This window comes from Topomyia yanbarensis, chromosome 1 (genome assembly GCF_030247195.1).
Source record: "Topomyia yanbarensis strain Yona2022 chromosome 1, ASM3024719v1, whole genome shotgun sequence".
Taxonomy (NCBI): domain Eukaryota; kingdom Metazoa; phylum Arthropoda; class Insecta; order Diptera; family Culicidae; genus Topomyia; species Topomyia yanbarensis.
Genome location: NC_080670.1, coordinates 131702392 through 131721240, shown reverse-complemented (window position 1 = coordinate 131721240; position 18849 = coordinate 131702392). Strand labels below are relative to the sequence as shown.

Below are 18849 nucleotides of genomic sequence, written 5' to 3'. Positions count from 1 at the left end.
CAGGGGGATCAGCAAGAGGGAAGTGATCTTTTAGCTCTGTTGATGCAGACAAAGCAGATGAAAATCCTAGACCGAGAGTTTCCGTTCTCAGTCAGGATGATCTTGAGTGGATCAGTTCGTTGCAAGCGAGAATTACGGATCTAGAAGCCGATTTAGCTCGACGAAGAGAAGTAAAAGATGCTGTAACTCAAACTCTTCCCGATCATTCTCAATTTACTTCATATTCACAACACCCCGATACAAATTTCAGAACATTTCAAAACTATAATATCCCAGATCGTACATTACATTCTAACAATATACCAGTTCCCAACAATACATACAATATTCCCTATCACCCGACGAGAACTTCTAATCCTACTGGAGCAAATCCCGAAATGTACAACCATGCTTCGGCTATCCCATCTTTCCCTAAACGAAATTCACCTCCCATGTATAGTGGTGTTCTACACAATCCGTACCCCGCACCGTACCACAACCGTCACACTCTTCCTGTGTCTAAATGGAACATCACTAAATACAGTGGTGACGATCAAGGGCTGAAGTTAAATGAGTTTCTGGAAATTGTACAGGCTTTATCCCCAGCTGAGCATGTGTCGGAGGTCGAGCTTTTCGAGTCGGCTGTGCATTTGTTTGTTGGTTCAGCGCTCAAACCGCAGCAGTGTCTCAGGTCAACCAAAATAGAAACAATTCACACACATCCACTAATTCGTCTCGTCCCAATCAACTTCCCAACAAAAACCAATCCTTACCGAACACCCAAACGAGTCAAAATTCGTCTCAAAATACCGCCCGACCAGACCCGGTCGCGGTGCCATCTGGGTTCAATTCTCGTCCGCAGTTCACGTTGCACAGTGGCGGATTTGGCTAAAAACCTGGCCAAAAGTCGAAAATTGCATGGTAGTACTTTGGGGTCTAGTACATATATTGTCTTTCAGATGGTGCTGCCGCATGCTATTTTAAGTGAAACACTCCGAAATTTTCATATTTGAGGTGTTGACACATTCAAACAGTTTAAACCATCGCGCTTTGCTCATATTTTTCATCGAGCGCCCGAAATATCAGTATTATTCAAGTGTAGCTAGATTTTGATAAAAGTGTCGATTTCAAACGTGTAATAATGGAAAGTTATGCTGACGGTATGTACTTTAATTATATGTACTGATGTCAAAACATATTATCTTGTTTGTCTATAGAAAATGTCAATAACTTTCACGCTTTTGTAACAGACGGTTTCAACAGACATTTTTGCTAAATTATTGAAATACTTTTTTGTCCACGTATGTCCACTATGTTTTAAGGCAATTTGTGTTCCTTGAACGATTCTCTATTTGGAACATAATAGAATTCTTGCCCGTTTTTGAGTAATCTTTGATTAAGTGGAGACGGAGATGGATTATAAGATTTTTAGATTAAAATTTGGACTCGTACTTTTAATTACTACTGCACCTCCGGTTGTCATAGCGAGTCGCACAATACTGCATTTTGATCAGAAAGAATTGGGTATTTAGTGGTGAAAATTTCATCGAGATTCATAAACATGTTTAAAAGTTATCAAAAGTGGAACGCAAAAGACGTAAATAATTTTGGTCGTTCATATTGAAATCCAACGAGGTCAACAGAAGTAATCGCCAAAGGTTCCAAATATCAAAAATCGATTATGGATGCCATGATTAAACGTTATCGGGGAATTATGACCTTTGATCATGCAAAACAAAACAAATTTAAAGGTGGAATATATGACAGGATACTACAAGCGAAAAGAGTAGAGTAGTGCAAAAGAATACTGGGATCTCCGGCCGTTATTTGGCCAAAGAGCTCACTTTGGCGTACACTCCAGTTTGTCGAATTTGTTTGTGGGAAGGTTAACAGTCGTAGCATGTCAGCAAGCATGACAATAAAACGTGGTTGCTCAAAACTATAACAGGAAGCAGTACTAGCATGTTCTGACCAAGTATAACGCAAGAATTTAAATGTTTCATCGTATAATAATGTACTTTGGACAAATCCTCGGTCAAAATTAATTTAAATAAAACTATCAATCTTAGTGAATTTCACTTATTTTCGTATTTTTCTCATATTTATTTTTAGTTACTGCAATTTGCATGCAAACTTGTTGTCAATTTTCACTCTATGCATTTCATCGCAGAATCGGCTTATTTTCTGTAAATTAGAAAATAATATTTTCGTTCTTTGAGAAATATATGCATCAGCAATTGAAAAATAATCGTACAGAGAGTTTAAAAGTTTTGTAACTATGTTGCATAATATTTCAAAATACATTGTTTGAAATGACTAATAACATCAATTCTCATAATAGCTACATTATCTAGACACCCAATCCTCTTAATGCACGCAAATCAACAAATTCTATCATTTAGCTAACATTTTTCTAACACACTATTTAAAATTCGATACATTATAAACGTTATTGGCATACACTGGAGCCATTAAATCTTCATTCGTGAAAATTTACTTATTTTTAGATTAAAATGTCGGCCATTTTGCATGCGCCATTTTGAATTTTGAAAATCTGACATCAAAATCGTAATCTGCGCCCCAAAAAACCATGGTATACACCTTTGCAGATCAATCAAAACCATTTTCGACTTTTGGCCAGGTTTTTAGGGAAATCCGCCACTGTGCGTTGGAAGAATTGATAAACACGCACATTCCCCCACCGGCCAATACCTGCTACAATTGTGGGAGGATTGGTCATCACGTAGCGATGTGTAGACAGCCCCGAAGCATATTTTGCAGTACGTGCGGTCTTCGCGGTTTTCCGACTAACTATTGCCCGTTTTGTTTAAAAAACGGACCAAAAGCGAACTAAAATCGTCGTTCGCAGACACCCAACGCGTAAGTCAAGACCGTTTTCTTCAACGTACGCCTGCCCCTTACTGGGTGCAGGCAACCAGAGATATTTACCCAGAGTCTACGGAAATTCTTCAAATAACCCACCCTGTTCCCCACGATAACCGGCCGTACGTACACGTAAAGATTTACGGTTACCCGGTACGTGCCCTTCTGGACAGCGGTCGCAATCATACGCTTATTAGCAGAGCTTTCACCATTCATTCAAATTCAATCCGAACGAACCACAATACAGTTCAGTAAAAGGCTTGCCTTCACCCCAACCGAACGAATTGCCGCTATGGATACCGAAGCAACAACACGAGGAAACAGAAACAGGAACGAATATATCCACACACGCTTGCATAAGCACGTATCATTATAGTGATGAACAGTTGTGAGTATCATTGAGAGAGAGGATATCAGTATTCTCTTCTCTCTTGAATAGTGGTTCCTCTTTGCTTGGTTGATTATTTAGTGAAATTGATTCAAGAACATACAAGCTGTTGAACCATTCAGATTCATTGTGTAATGCTGAATCTGAATATAAAATTCTTCTGGCCATATTAGCGGTTTTCAGCGTCTTTCGCTACGTCAGTTAAGAACATATGGCTTGTGAAGCGGACATTAGGCAACAGGTACCGCTTATTTGATTCTGCTGAGGTTTGAGGGGGAAAAAATTGAAGAACTAGTTCAGTTCACGATGCATTATAAATTTAGGGAAATCGTGGATATTCAAACATCGATATGCATTTATCAGTTTTTTGGATGTTGGTTCCTCAGACGATTCAGCCCAACACATATAGGTTCTTTTTTTTCTAACATTGTATCTCTAGCTTACGAATATTTGAAATTTTATAATCGTGAACCAAAACGAAGTGGTTATAAGCTTGGTTATAAGTTATTCGCATTTAACAAGGACAATATATGTCTCAAACTATGATGTACTACATTCTTTTCCTAAATGTTGTACAGACAGGTTAAATATTAACAAATATAATATTAACCACAAATTCGATGAGCAAGATTTATGACTCCTGATTAAATTGGATACCTACTAACGGAGTGTCTAAAATGTACGGCATATTGTGGAATATTTAATAATCAAAAAATTACTTCGAGCTGCGTCTAAAGTTGAGCAGGAATAGCAAAATTACACATGCCTTTTAATCTTTGGGAAGAAATTAGTATCCCGCTTTAATGCTTTAGTGATCTGAACAGATTAGTTCGCTGCAATTATTCCGAGCTTGGCGAATAAAGTTTTATTCGGAATATCCTCCAAATGAATCTTGACAGTTGACTTTAATGCCTTTATTCTAAGTTACCCTAGATTTTTATTGCAACCAGGCAACCAAAAATGTTTTCAAATTTTGTTTAAATGAAAAAAAATCTCGCTATATTTTTTTCCTATTCCGTCAACATTATTATCCTATCATTCAAAATTTGTCAACTGGTTAATAAAAACAATTTAACAAGCTGCATTCGTTGACATTTAAATAAAACAAGATTTACGCAATTCATAGTCATGTGAAATTAAAATTAAATCTAAAACATTTTTGATGCTCGTATATGTCAGGAGCAGAACACGTAAATTTTTACAATTTTTTCTAGTTCTGTGTAATACTGGCTTATGAATATTTAAAAATATATTGTATTCCATAAGACAAATTGTTTTTGGTTTAATAATTGAATGTCTTCCAAAACTCGTTGAAATGTAATATGCAAAAGTATTCTGCGTATTAACGATTTTTTCAGAATTGATAATTTACTTTTTCAAAAGTTACAAAAGTTTTTCTGTGATCGTTTTTTCTGGTCAAGTCTACCCACCGCGGGAGCCTTGACCAAGGCTTGGGGAGCAAGAGAATTTTAAAATATCAGAACAAAAAACAATGGCATATAACATGCTGTTATCTTTTCTTCCCATATTGTTGAGGTTCTTAGTACTAGTTAAAAATATAAAACGATTGTATTTCATGAGCTTTGATTTTTTTTTTTTAATGCATTGCTTTTTTGGATTAACTGTACTGATTACATTGCAGGTTCACGTGTCACAAAATCAGCCATAAAAATCATTAGTGTATCTATCTGTGGTGTCCTTGAAGGATTGATTGAAAAAAATTTCTCTTCTTTTTGGAAACGGGAACGATTTTTCCAAAAAAAAACACAATTTTTACCTGAAAAAAATTATTAACAAATCCATAACATTAATATGAAAATTTTGACGAAAAAATGGAATCGTTCATGGACACGGCAGTTAAATTACGAACAAGCAAAAATAAAGTTTTGAAATCCGTTGCAAACTCTTTCGGCACTCGTAGTCATCGCAAATATCGTGATAATCGCGTTTAAAGTTTCAAATATAAGCGTAAGCGAGCAAGATGAAACGAAATAAAGAAGATGAAAAATTAGCTGATGGGATCGAAACAAATATAAAAAAAATTAAGTACCAAATGGAACACGTTATTAATAATTGTTGAATTTCGTGCTTGGTAAAGTCTCCACATGTTCCCTTAACCCTATTTGTATTTTCAGAATTCGTCATATTCAATAGGTTGATGACAAAACTAAAAAAATATTGCATATGAAAAGCGCACAGAATATCTCGAATAAAAATAATAAAAGACAACAAACACATTCTCGTTATGAGTGCTGCTCTCCGGGGCAGCTGGGCGGCATCATTTTTCGTACCTACATTCGCACCCAGCAAGCAAAGAGAATCTGGGTGCCTATGTACAGCTTGCTATGGAGAACGAATGATGCATAGCAGTTGATATCTCTTCGAATGGGAGAGAGAATGAGCAACGGGTACTATTACGCTATGCTCATATACCTACACTATAGAACAGCAATGATTCACCAGCCTCGGTGGTGGTGAACCAAAGCCGTCAACTCCGCAGCTCAGTGGTGAATGGTTCAATAGGGTGTATGTTCGTGAAGCGAAGAACGAATGAAGAGTGTTCGTTCTTTTTCAGCTGATTCGTTTTCCAAGCTCTGCTTTTTAGCGAAACCCTTTTTTCGCAATTGAAGTACAAAAAGTTGCATCGTCCCTACAAAAACGTGATTCTACGGTCTGCAAGTGGAGATGAACTGCAAATTCAAGGTCAGGCTCATCTTCCATTTGCTTTCTAAGGATGTGTGAAAATAGTTCCTACTTTGGTAGTTGCAAATCTGTCCATAGATTGTATCTGCGGAATGGATTTTTGGAGGAAATTCAAAATTCAGCCCGCGATGCAAAACTGTGGAGGGATTGAGTCCACTGCGTCGGCATCTATTACCGAACACCGTAGTTCTGCAAATATTTTGACCGATGATGAAATTATGGTGATCGAGAACGTCAAAAAACTTTTCCTTCCTGCTCAAGAAGGGAAATTGACCCTGACCAACCGAGCTCAGGATCGTATCGTGTTGGGAGAGGAATGGAAAAATAAACCACCAGTCCGCCAGTTTCCATACGTGATGTCTCCGAAGACGCAGGATCTGGTAGCCGTCGAGCTGGAACGACTGTTGGGTTTATGGATTTTGGAACGGAGCAACTCGGATTGGTCGCCTAACTGTGTGCCGGTCATCAAGCCCAACAAAGTTCGGCTCTGTTTGGACGCGCGCATGATTAACGAGCGGACTGTTCGGGATGCTTATCCGTTGCCTCATCCCGGTCGAATTTTAGGTCAACTTCCCAAGGCTAAATACCTGTCCATGATAGACCTGTCTGAAGCGTTTCTCCAAGTTCCATTGGACCAAGAATCGCGGAAGTACACGGCCTTTTGTGTACAGGGCAAAGGGCTATTCCAATACACACGGATGCCTTTTGGGTTGATCAACAGTCCTGCTACGTTAGCACGACTGATGGACAATGTCCTGGGCCACGGGATGCTTGAGCCGTACGTCTTCGTCTATCTCGACGACATTGTTGTGGTGACGGAGACATTCGAACACCATGAACGCCTTCTAGTGGAGATTGCACGTCGCTTAAGGGAAGCAAACCTAAGCATAAACCTCGAAAAGTCTAAGTTTGGAGTGTCTGAGATTCCCTTCCTGGGATATCTCCTTAATACAGACGGTCTTCGAGCCAACCCGGAAAAAGTTCGTCCTATTGTCGAATACGAACGGCCCAATATCGTAACAAAACTAAGGAGATTCCTAGGAATGGCTAATTACTATCGGCGCTTCATCTTAGACTTTAGCGGGGTGACCGCTGCACTCACAAACCTTCTGCAAAGCAAAACAAAAACCATTCGTTGGAACGAGGACGCCGAGCAGGCATTTTGCGAAATCAAAGAGCGACTAATATCTTCACCAGTCTTGGGGAGTCCTGATTTCAGCAAGGAGTTCTGTATCCAAACGGATGCTAGTGACGTGGCGGTAGCTGGGGTGCTCACACAAGAACAGGATGGTGTAGAGCGGGTCATTTCATTCTACTCTCATAAACTGACAACGCCCCAGAAGAACTACCATGCCGCAGAAAAGGAAGCACTTGCAGCCATTCTCGCCATCGATGCATTCCGTGGGTATATTGAGGGTTACCATTTCACCCTAATAACCGATTCTTCCGCGCTGACCCATATACTCAGTACAAAATGGAAGGTCGGGTCACGATGCAGCCGATGGGCGTTGAATCTGCAGCAATTCGATATGACCGTCAAGCATCGCAAGGGCAAGGAGAACGTGGTTCCGGACGCCCTCTCGCGAAGCATCGCAGCTGTTCAAGAATCGTCGTGGTACGCGTCAATGTCGGACAAAGTGGCTCGCCGGCCCGATGATTTTGTAGACTTCAAGATCGACGATGGTAAACTCTTCAAGTTTATCAACGTGAACGATAATCCCTGTGATACTCGCTTCGAGTGGAAAATGCCCACCGAAGTTCCAAATATTCTTCGACAGTACCACGAAGATTGCTTTCATCCAGGCTATGACAAAACCCTGGCCCGGATCCGTCAACGATTCTACTGGCCAAGGATGGCAGTAGAAATGCGACAATACGTTCAACAGTGTGGTATGTGCAAGGAAGTCAAAGCCTCTTCTGTCTCTGCTGCACCTGCCATGGGAAACATGAAGATTGCCACCCGCCCTTGGCAGATCGTATCAACAGATTTCATTGGTCCCCTCCCCCGCACTCGTCGCGGTAGTCAGCACATTCTGGTAGTTTGTGACTACTTTTCGAAATGGGTAATGGTTCAGCCTGTGAGGAATGTCAGCAGTGCCCCCATGTGTGCGATTTTGAAAGACCAATGGTTCCTGAGAAACTCGGTTCCTGAAGTGATAATCACTGACAATGGAAGCAGTTTCATTTCCAAAGAGTTCAAGGAGCTGTTGGATCGTTTCAAAGTGGCCCACTGGCTCAACTCACGATATCACTCACAGGCAAACCCGGTCGAAAGAGTCAACCGAACTATCAATGCTGCTATCAGGACATACGTGAGGGAGGACCAACGCCTTTGGGACACTCGTGTTTCGGAAATCGAGATGGTTTTGAATACCAGTGTTCACTCGTCGACTGGATTCACACCATACTTCATTACTCACGGGCACGAGTACTCTGAAGTTGGCACCGATCATTTTCTCACCCGTCTCGATGTACAGCTGACTTCGGAAGAGATGGAAGAACGACGATCGAAAATGTTTAGGCGAATCTACGACCTTGTCCGCAAAAATCTGGCGAAAGCTCACAACGCTTCCCAACAGCGCTATAATTTACGGCACCGCAAGTTTGCACAAGCTTTCGTAGAGGGACAGCTGATATACCGCAGAAACATGAAACCGTCTAGTGCAGCACAGAACTATAATGCCGAATACGGCCAACAATTTCTTCCATGTCGTGTCAAGGCGAAAATCGGATCGTCTTCCTATGAGCTGGAGGATTTGAACGGCAAAAGTTTGGGTATTTGGCCAGCTGTGCATTTGAAACCCGGTTAGCTAGTTCTCCGCACCACCGCGGAACGCATTATAAAAAAACACCATCGATTACACTTTATTCACAATTCTCACTACAAAAAAAAAACAAAAAAATTAATGCACAACTGTTGAATCACCATTAATCCTCTCATAATTCATCCTTCAGCGATCTTCAGCGACCTCCAAATCAAACAGTAAATCTAAAATAAAAACAAAACAACATAATTAGCAGTAAAGATACTTACAGAAAATATCCCGAATCATTCTATTTTTCAAACATAAACAATCAGCATTAACCAGCTGAGTATGAGTATAGCTGTTACAGATCGGATAATAGACAACCTGACGACAGGGTTGTGCTGGGTTACGACGGGGTTACATTTGCCCGCCGCCAGTTTTAAGTCGACTTTACACTCTAAGCGTGAATGGGTTAATTCTGCGTAACTTCATCTAGTTTTCTCCCGCGTGTCGAGAGAGTAAAAGAAGTTCGCAATGAGTTAACCATTTCACAAAAGTAATAGTCTTTCCGACTCTTGAAAAAGAGTCCGGTAAAGCACAAATTTAAATTTAGGGGCCCCTAGCATAATTAAAAGTTAGTGTTTAGTGTTATTTATGGCATGCATGTGAGTGTAAATGAAGAGGAATGAAAGGCTAGCAAATTGAATTTGAGTGAGTGTGTGCGGTATGTAAGCGGTAGTGTTAGATCTGATTTCTTTCTGGTAATTTTCCGCCATTTGAAGCGTATCCGATCAATAATTCTACTCAGCAAATGCAGCAACGGCTTTTATTCTGACGCATTATAGGCAATTTCGACAGTGAAACTTTCCCAGTTGTTTTGGGATTGATGGATGGATTGAATCGTACCTGATTGTGACAGCTAAATCGGTGAGTGTGCGAGACTAAAAACGGGCAGGCTCACTTCCTCAGAGTCACGTATTTTCGTGGGACAGATTCCTCTGGCCTTTGGAAAAATCATTCCACGAAATTAAAACTGGCACTCGGGAAGAAGTAGTCGCGTTAGAAGTCGGCATTCATTCGAAAAAAAACCATTTGGGTTTTTTTTTACCCGAGTCGGGGAAAATTGTGACCTGTGATTTCTTAGGTCACAATATCGTCGCTTTGGTCACTGAGCCCAGCTTGTATATATTTGTAAATATTGTTATTTTTTGTCGCATAAATAAATAACAGTGTACGGTCTATCTCGTGTATTTGACGACGCCTGTTCTTTGTTTATACTTTAAAATTATTGTTCGTAAATGTCTAAGTAGAATTTAAACGTCAAACCATTACTACTCCGTGCTTGCATGTTTGAGTCGCGTTTAAGTTCTGCATAATAGCCCAGGTTAGTGTCAAACGTAGGTTTTGTTATTTAATTGTTCAGAGATTTATTTATTTTTGTCTATTTATTTATTTTTTTTTATATCTATTTATTTATATACTTATTTATTCATATATTTATTTATTTGCTAGTTTATTTATTTATATTTGTTATTTATTTTGCTTGTATATTATTCATTTTGTTATTATATTTTTTTGTTATATTGTTCAATATTAAAAAAAAATAATCAAGGAAACAAGTACCGCACATTAAATATTCTTGATAGCTTTTGTACTAAAAATATTTCGTAACACCAATCAAAACGATAAAATTTTTGTAAATGTGAACCGTCATCGTCCTGTCATCTCATCATCACCGTCATCAAATGCGGGGTGGGATGCGAGGAGGCGCGGTGGGTATATTTTGGAAAACGGACAGGGCAAGGATAAAATCTACCGCGAAAAAGTAATGCGGTCTCTAATAGTTCATCGGCCCGGAGGAGTGAAGACCAGCAGCAGCGATTGTCACCGACATTAAGTGACCGCGCGTTTCCAACGTAAAAAAGTGTAGTGTTATAAGCAGATCCGTGGGATCTTGTTTTCGCCGTTCAGAACCACCACACGAACGTTAAGGTTCTGTCCGGTTAGTCGAGTGGGATCAGTGTGGTTACCGGTTTCCGTGTAGTGAACGTACTAGTACGACGCGAGTGCAAGAACGGTCTGTGATTGGCAAGTCATTTACGCCATTGTAGATGCCAGTACCCAAGTTACCGGAGGGTAGGCTCTACTAGACCGAAAACGTTGTAAATCCCACTCGACTTGAAGATAAAGTGCGCATTGTACCACTCTCCGGGCCCAATAGTGAAACGCAGGCCTCCGCTACAAATAGGCCGAGTTGCTGCTTCGTCTGGAGTCCCCCGTCGCCATCGTCCGTCAGTTCCTGCATCAACATCGAAGCCCGCCCCACATCCAGCCAGCTGCAAGTCGACCAACGTCATCACGGCCGCAACGGTATCGACAGAAGAAGGTTTTTTGCGGAATAAAAGTGCAAGTAAAATTATTTGGTTTTTTTTGTAGCCATTCTGGCTTTTGCTTGAATTTTAAAAATCAATAAAATAGTGTTTGGTCTGTATATACAAGCTGTGTCGTCCATTCTGTTTATAGTGTAGTCCTTTTTGGTACTTGTTTCCGCTTGATATTACAATTCGCTCAGTGACCATAGTGTGGGAAGAAAAGTCCGCCCAGTGTGAATTTCTCCAGGAGACAACCGTGAAACGACCCTAATAGCTGGTAAGTACAGTGTGGCCCCACCACCACAAGTAAACGTTACAAACCGATACGTAACAATGTATGTATGTATGTATGTATGTATGTATGTATGTATGTATGTATGTATGTATGTAAGTATGTATGTATGTATGTATGTATGTATGTATGTATGTATGTATGTACGTATGTATGTATGTATGTATGTTTGTATGTATGTATGTATGTGTGTGTATGTGCAGATTTGTTAACAAAATGTCCACATCGGTTTCTCGGAGATGGCTGAACCGATTTTTACAAACTAAGATTCAAATGAGAGGTATAATATTCCCATAGGTTGCTATTGAATTTCATTTTCAACCGACATCTTGTTCCGGATTACGAGTTGAAGAGTATGGTTACAAAACAAAATTTGTTGATTTGTCCACATCGGTTTCTCGGAATTTTTTGAACCGATTTTGACAAACTTGATTGTAAATGAATCATGGTCTATCAGTTGCTGTTGAATTTTGTGTGGATCCGAGTTCTGGTTCCTGAATTACAGGATGATACGTACGATCACGCAGCAAATCCCGATTCTAACGAATTCTGCGATGAATGTAAAAAGGTGAATTTTTTCCAAAATGTAAACACAACTGTTGAATTTGTAGATCTAGGTCCCCAACAGTCATTCAAAGTCTCTTTGGCCCCACTGGCCACCATCGACGGATCCGGAAGCATTCAAATTCAGAATAACGGTTATATTGGTTTCTCGAAAATGGCTAGACCGATTTGATCAACTTAGTCTCAAATGAAAGGTGTTGCGTCCCCGGAAACTGATATTAAATTCCATCTCCATCCGACTTCCGGCTCCGGAGTTACGGGTTGTGGATTGCGATCACATAGAAAACTCCGATTCAAACCGATACCGCGATGAATGCAAAAATGTGCTCTTATATATACTTACCAAGTGTAATCAGAATGAAAGACATTTCCATAATGTTATATTGTACGAACCAGCTATTAAATCATAGTTTGGAGAAATGAGAAAGGCACAATTGCACCTCTATGTGGATTAAAACAGGTTTTTCAATAGTTATTTGAGCAAACTTCAAGGATAACAGTTTTATTGTCGCATAATTTTAGTGCGATGAATCGATAAAAAAATATTTGTTGATGGTTGGTACCTTAGTTAGGCGTACAACCCACTACTGCAACTATTGGTACACCTCAACTATAGGAGCACCCACCCTATCTCTAGTGAAGAATAGCATGTCTGTGTGTAATTCTGAAACAGTCGACGGCGTTAAGGGGTTTTAATTTGGCCACGAATAATTTTGCTTGCTCATGAAACTGGCTGCATTTTTAATGTCATCGTGGTCGTGTCTTGTACACAACCCTTAATTTTTTCTGTCTTTTGTCAGTATAAAAAAACACCAAGAGGCTGATAAAAACGGGTATACTGTTTAGTCATTGTTTCAATAGAAATATAAAACAACTGAAAATAAACTCACCTGCGTTTCTGCAAAAATCACACTCCTGCCTGGCATGGATCCAACGCCATTGGGCATCCAGGTGCTCATAAGTTGCGGTTTTAGCAATTCATGGTCATGTTCAAGACATATTGCCACCGGCGAAGGAATGTCTTCAAGAAAACGATACTGTGAAGTGCTGAGGAAGCTGTATGCCGGATTTGACGATTTTGGTCTAAAGAAAGAATGTAAACAGATAATGTGATTAGAAATACATCCCTATTTTCACTTCGAATTATGGAGGTAGGGGAATTATGGGTAAAACCGACACCCCTCAACTTTCCCTAGAAATCAATTTTTTAATCATTTCATGGTGACACTTTACTATTAGGACGATTATGTAGAGCATTTGAAGACAAATTGGATTTACGTTAGTACGCTGATAACGGTAAGCTTGAAGTAAGTTGGTACCGCCACACGGTACTATCTTTGATTTTAGGCCTGTCTAAGACGTTAGTACCTGTCATTGCAGAAATGGCTGCATCCTGAAGCCAAATCAAAACAGTGTAAAAGGCCGCCAAGTTCCTCTTGCATACATCTCAATAATTTGAATCACCTTTTCGACCTTTATGTGCTATATTATGGTCCACGTTGCACACAAACCATATGAGGGTAAGTAAGCAAGTTTTATCCCGTATCAAAAACGGGTATAATCGAGTTTTAAATGCTACTTTTTTGATATTCTTTATCGTCCTATCTATAAGGTGCTACACGCTAATTTCAACACGCCACGTCGAAGAGTTATATTGCAGGTTTTTTTTTCAATTTTTTTTTTTTGATAAGGCACGTATGCGTTAGCTTAAAGGTGCCATTTTTTCATTGTTTTGCATTTTGAATTTCTTAAAACTAAGGGGTTACACATTTCAATATTATTTTGTTTTATATAATGAAACTAAAAAAAACTTTACAGCTAACTTATACATATAAAAGAGGGTATAATATAATATTCGTAAGATTTGGGGGACGGTCATTTTGTGTGTTCTTTTTATAGTAATTCACTTTATGATTTTTAGAAGGGAGATTGTAGGAGAAATTAATTATTAACTAAGCGGAACATTTTACAAGCTTATTAACTAGAAATAACTAGAGAGAGTGGTTCAAGATTAGAGGGAATTAATTAGGGCTATTTAAAGTAGTGGTACTGTTGTGCATTTCTTAACGAGATTAACTATTGATCAACTAAAACTAGAAGATAGGGGGCACATAAGTTTTGGGAAGATATTCAAGGGGAGAAGGGGGTGAAGTCATACATCTGTGTATCAGAGACATGGGAGGGAGGGTGGACAAGGCTGAAGGGGGGGGGGGGGGGGAAGTATACTTTCAGTTTCCGGCATCAGGAATTAACGGCCAGGATTACTGATTCGAACGGATTGATCAACTAAAACTAGAAGATCCATCGTTGGGGACGGTAGGCGGAAGAGGGCACTTCTGGGAATGATAAGAGAAAAGATAGGGGCATTTAAATTTGGATATTGATGGTTTTGAGGAACGTGTATATAAGGGACATGTAGAGAATATCGCGGCTTGCTAGTACATCTCGAACCGGGACATTGGGTGATCTTCCTCGGGCCCGAAGGGAATCGAATAGTTGAGATCAGGCAGAACAGTACTCGGCGCATGCCCAGACAACATGTTCGATTTCGTGATAACCGTTGCCACAAGCGCAGATACCGCCATCCACGAGCCCAATACGCCGGAGATGTGCGTCCAGCGTGTAGTGATTGGACATGAGCCGAGACATCACGCAAATGAAATCCCGACCCACATCCATCCCCCTGAACCAAGGTTTCGTCGATACCTTAGGGATTATCGAATGTAGCCACCTTCCCAGTTCACCATTGCTCCATGAAGTTTGCCAACTTTCGAGGGTTCTCTTATGAGTAATACTGAAAAATTCGCTGAAGCTAATTGGTCTTTCATATATGTCACCTTGTAAACCGCCCGCCTTAGCTAAAGAGTCCGCTTCTTCATTACCTGGAATGGAGCAATGCGAGGGAACCCAAACTAAGGTAATCTTGTACGATCTTACAGACAAAGCACGCAGGCGCTCCCAGATTTTCCCCAGAAAATATGGAATGTGCTTTCTAGGTTTCATTGAACGGAGAGCCTCGATTGAGCTGAGGCTATCCGAGACAATAAAGTAATGATCGGTGGGCAAAGTATCAATGATCCCAAGGGTAGCAGCAAGTTCTGCGACGTAAACTGAAGCAGGATCATTGAGTTTGAATGAGGCGGAGAGGTTTTGATTAAATATACCGAAGCCAGTGGAGCCGTCGAGGCTTGACCCGTCGGTGTAAAAAATCTTGTTGCAGTCGACTTCTCGAAATTTACTATGAAAGATGCTTGGGATCACTTGCGGACGTTTGTGATCCGGGATTCCACGAATCTCGTCTTTCATGGATGTGTCGAAGAATACAGTTGAATCAGAAGCATGAAAGAGATTGACACGGTTGGGATAGTATGAAGAAGGATTGATATTTTGTGCCATGTAATCGAAGTACAAGGACATATAATTACAAGGAAGCCTCCGAACACGCCACGCGGCATCAGCAAGTTCTACCACATGGCACGGGCACTTCCACCACATGGCAACACAACGGCACCGTCATCAATTCGGACCCTGAACAACGTGGCCAACGTAAAATTGCAAACTAGACAGAACGATCGAATAAATCGATCGTGTTAGGAGCAGCAGCAGTCAGTCTTGTATTAGAAACGTTCGAGTGAAGTGCAGTGATTTCCGAATTTATAATAAACATAGTTTTTTAAAACACCCAATGTAGGGTTGATATTATTATTGGCGCAGCCGGTATTAGGAAGCGAAGAAGTGATTTATCGGAAAAACAGTGGACTTTCATCCTAACAAAGTGAAAAACAGTGATACCCGCGAAAATAAAACTTAGCATCGCTGGCTGAAGGCAACAGCCGTCAGAGTGATTCGAGGATCCCCCGCCGATAAACACGTGGAGCACCACCAGCGTTCTTCAGCTACCTACACCACGACAGCTGAGTGAGTTTTTTTTTAATTTCAAAGAAAAACATTACTCATTTCGGATCAGCGTACTACCAGATAGGCGCTCATCCAACCAGAAGATCGCACTACTAAATAGACGATCTTCTAATTGGCGTACTACCAGATAGGCGCTAATTCGAACAACACACTACTAGATAGGTGTCGTTCTTTGAAATTAACGAATGCCAAAAGCACTGAAAGACGCAAGGCAAAACAAATTTCTGTGCAGCAGGAATTTGAGCTCTTCAGAAGAATCTATCGATTCCATCGAGTCCGGAGGACATTCACACGTTCCCATCGACCAAAGAAAAATTGACGAGCTGACAAACATTATGTCGCTCAACAACACTAATGATCAACCCGTTGATCACCCCACCATGGATGATATCTTAGCTGCACTAAAACAAATTAGTAACAGGCAACAACAGCAAGAAACATTCTTAGGTGCTATAGAAGCAAAAATTAATAGCAGCGCTAGTGCCGGACAATTTATGCCGACGCCGCAATCACCACAATACTTAACTACGTCAGGTGATCCGTTCAAGATACCTGACCCAATCAAAATGCTACCCGCATTTAAAGGGAGCAAAAAACAATTAAACAGCTGGCTGGAGACAGCAGAAAAAACTTTGAGTGTATTTGAACCCTTAGTGAGTCCACCTATATTCCAAATGTACGTCACAGCAGTGGCAAATAAAATTGAAGGTGAAGCAAGGGACATCTTGTGTACAAACGGAAGCCCTACAACCTTCACTGAAATTAAGGAAATTCTAAACGCCTGCCTAGGCGACAAACAAGAATTATCCACATACAACTGTCAACTCTGGCATACAAAAATGGATGGCAATGTTAATCAATATTACCAGAAAACCAAACAATTAATACAGAATATAAAATCGATCGCAAAACAAAATACAAAATACAACTCCAATTGGGACGCCATAAATTCATTTATAGACGAATACAGCCTGGCAGCATTTATTAGTGGCCTACAAAAACCCTACTTCGGCTATGTCCAGGCAAACGGTCCTAAAGATATCGAACAAGCTTACGCATTTCTTTGCAAATTCACCTCCAATGAAACTACCCGTAAAATAACAGTCGAAGAAAAATACGATAAACAGAAACAATATCCTAAATACAGTCCATCTGGAGAAAACAGCAACTTCAATAAAAATTTAAAAAACCGGAACGACGAAGTCAAACCAAACCGGCACAAGTTCAATCAACCCAAATTCGAACCATCTCAACAAAAATTTAAAACCGAGCCAATGGACGTCGATTCCTCAATCCGAAGCAAATTAACACTGAACAAACAAATAAATAATAACGAAATTTCCGATGGAGATACGGAAAGTGAGCAAAGCGAAACGGAAGAAAAATTTTGTTGTATTTCAACTCAGAACTCAGAGACGTAACAAAGCAACTGAAGTCACACAATTTTTTACCATATCTCGTAATCACCAAACAAAATACGGGCCAAACCTTTAAATTTTTAATTGATTCAGGAGCCAACAAGAACATTGTGAAGCCTGGCATACTTAGTAAGACAAAAACAATCACACCTACCACCACTAAAAACATTACAGGCAATAGAATAGTAAACAAAAAGGGTAAATGTAAAGTACTAAGTGAAAAATTACCACCAATTACCCTATATGAATTAGATTTCCACCCCGAGTTCGATGGTCTTATAGGCACAGAAACCCTTTCCAAATTCAACGCCGTATTAAATTATCAGAATCTCACACCAACAGTGGGCGACACAATATTCCCGGTTCATAAATACAACATCGAACCAACGAGAATCGAACAAAATCATTTTCTCACCCTTGGCACCGATAAAAACGGTGATTGGCTTGTAACTAAACCTTCAAAATTGAATGAAAACATAATCATCGAACCCGGAATCTATAGAGCTAAAAATAATAGAACCACAGTCGTAATTCGAGCAAACAAGAAACCAATCTCACAGAACTCATTCCCGGAATTAAAATTACAAGTTAACAACTTCGAAACACGCAGTTTCTTCTCAGACAAACCGAATATGAAAAAATTGGAACCACACCCATTCGACGAACTAATCAGAACAAAACACCTTTCCAAGTTCGAAAGAGACCGACTACTAGATACCCTTAAGAACCATAGCGATGTAATACTTAAAGAAAAACTTACTGCAACTACGAAAATTAAACATAAAATTAACACAACTGACGACCTCCCGGTCTATACAAAAACCTGCAGATACCCCCACGCTCATAAAGAAACCGTAAAAGAACAAGTCAACGATATGCTGGAAAACGGCATCATAACACACTCAGAATCTCCGTGGAACGCACCAATTTGGGTAGTTCCCAAGAAATTGGACGCATCTGGGAAAAGGAAATTCAGGGTTGTCATCGATTATCGTAAATTGAACGATAAAACGATCGAGGACAAACACCCCATACCACAAATTGAAGACATACTCGACAGTTTGGGGAAAGCAACATACTTCACCACTCTAGATTTAAAATCAGGTTTCGACCAGATTGAACTCTACGAAAGTTCAAGAAATAAAACTGCTTTCAGCACGGATCAAGGACATTATGAATTTCTACGAATGCCGTTCGGATTAAAAAACGCACCGGCGACATTTCAACGAGCTATGAACTCAATACTAGGCGACCTAATCGGAAGAGTTTGTTACGTATACCTAGACGACATAATAGTGTTTGGCAGGAATTTGAAACACCATTTAGAAAATCTTGCAAAAGTTCTCGAAAGACTAACCCTATCAAATTTGAAAATCCAGGTGGATAAGTGCGAATTCTTAAGAAAAGAATGTGAATTCCTAGGACACATAATAACAGAAAAAGGCGTTAAGCCAAACCCAGATAAAATCAAAGAAATTCTCAACTGGACTCTGCCACAGAACGAAAAACAGATAAAACTGGCATACAAAAATGGATGGCAATGTTAATCAATATTACCAGAAAACCAAACAATTAATACAGAATA

General features: G+C 40.0%; 1 protein-coding gene across 14 annotated transcripts in view; it reads right to left on the bottom strand.

Moving 5' to 3' along the window:
• The window catches only part of LOC131694307 (teneurin-a), a 1511233-nt gene that overhangs the window by 284168 nt on the left and 1208216 nt on the right, over window positions 1-18849 (bottom strand). For all 14 annotated transcript variants that reach the window (XM_058982937.1, XM_058982945.1, XM_058982962.1 and 11 more), the window contains one exon: window positions 12819-13011. In XM_058982937.1, coding sequence (XP_058838920.1) covers window positions 12819-13011 — 193 coding nt within the window. The remainder of the gene's footprint in view (window positions 1-12818; window positions 13012-18849) is intronic.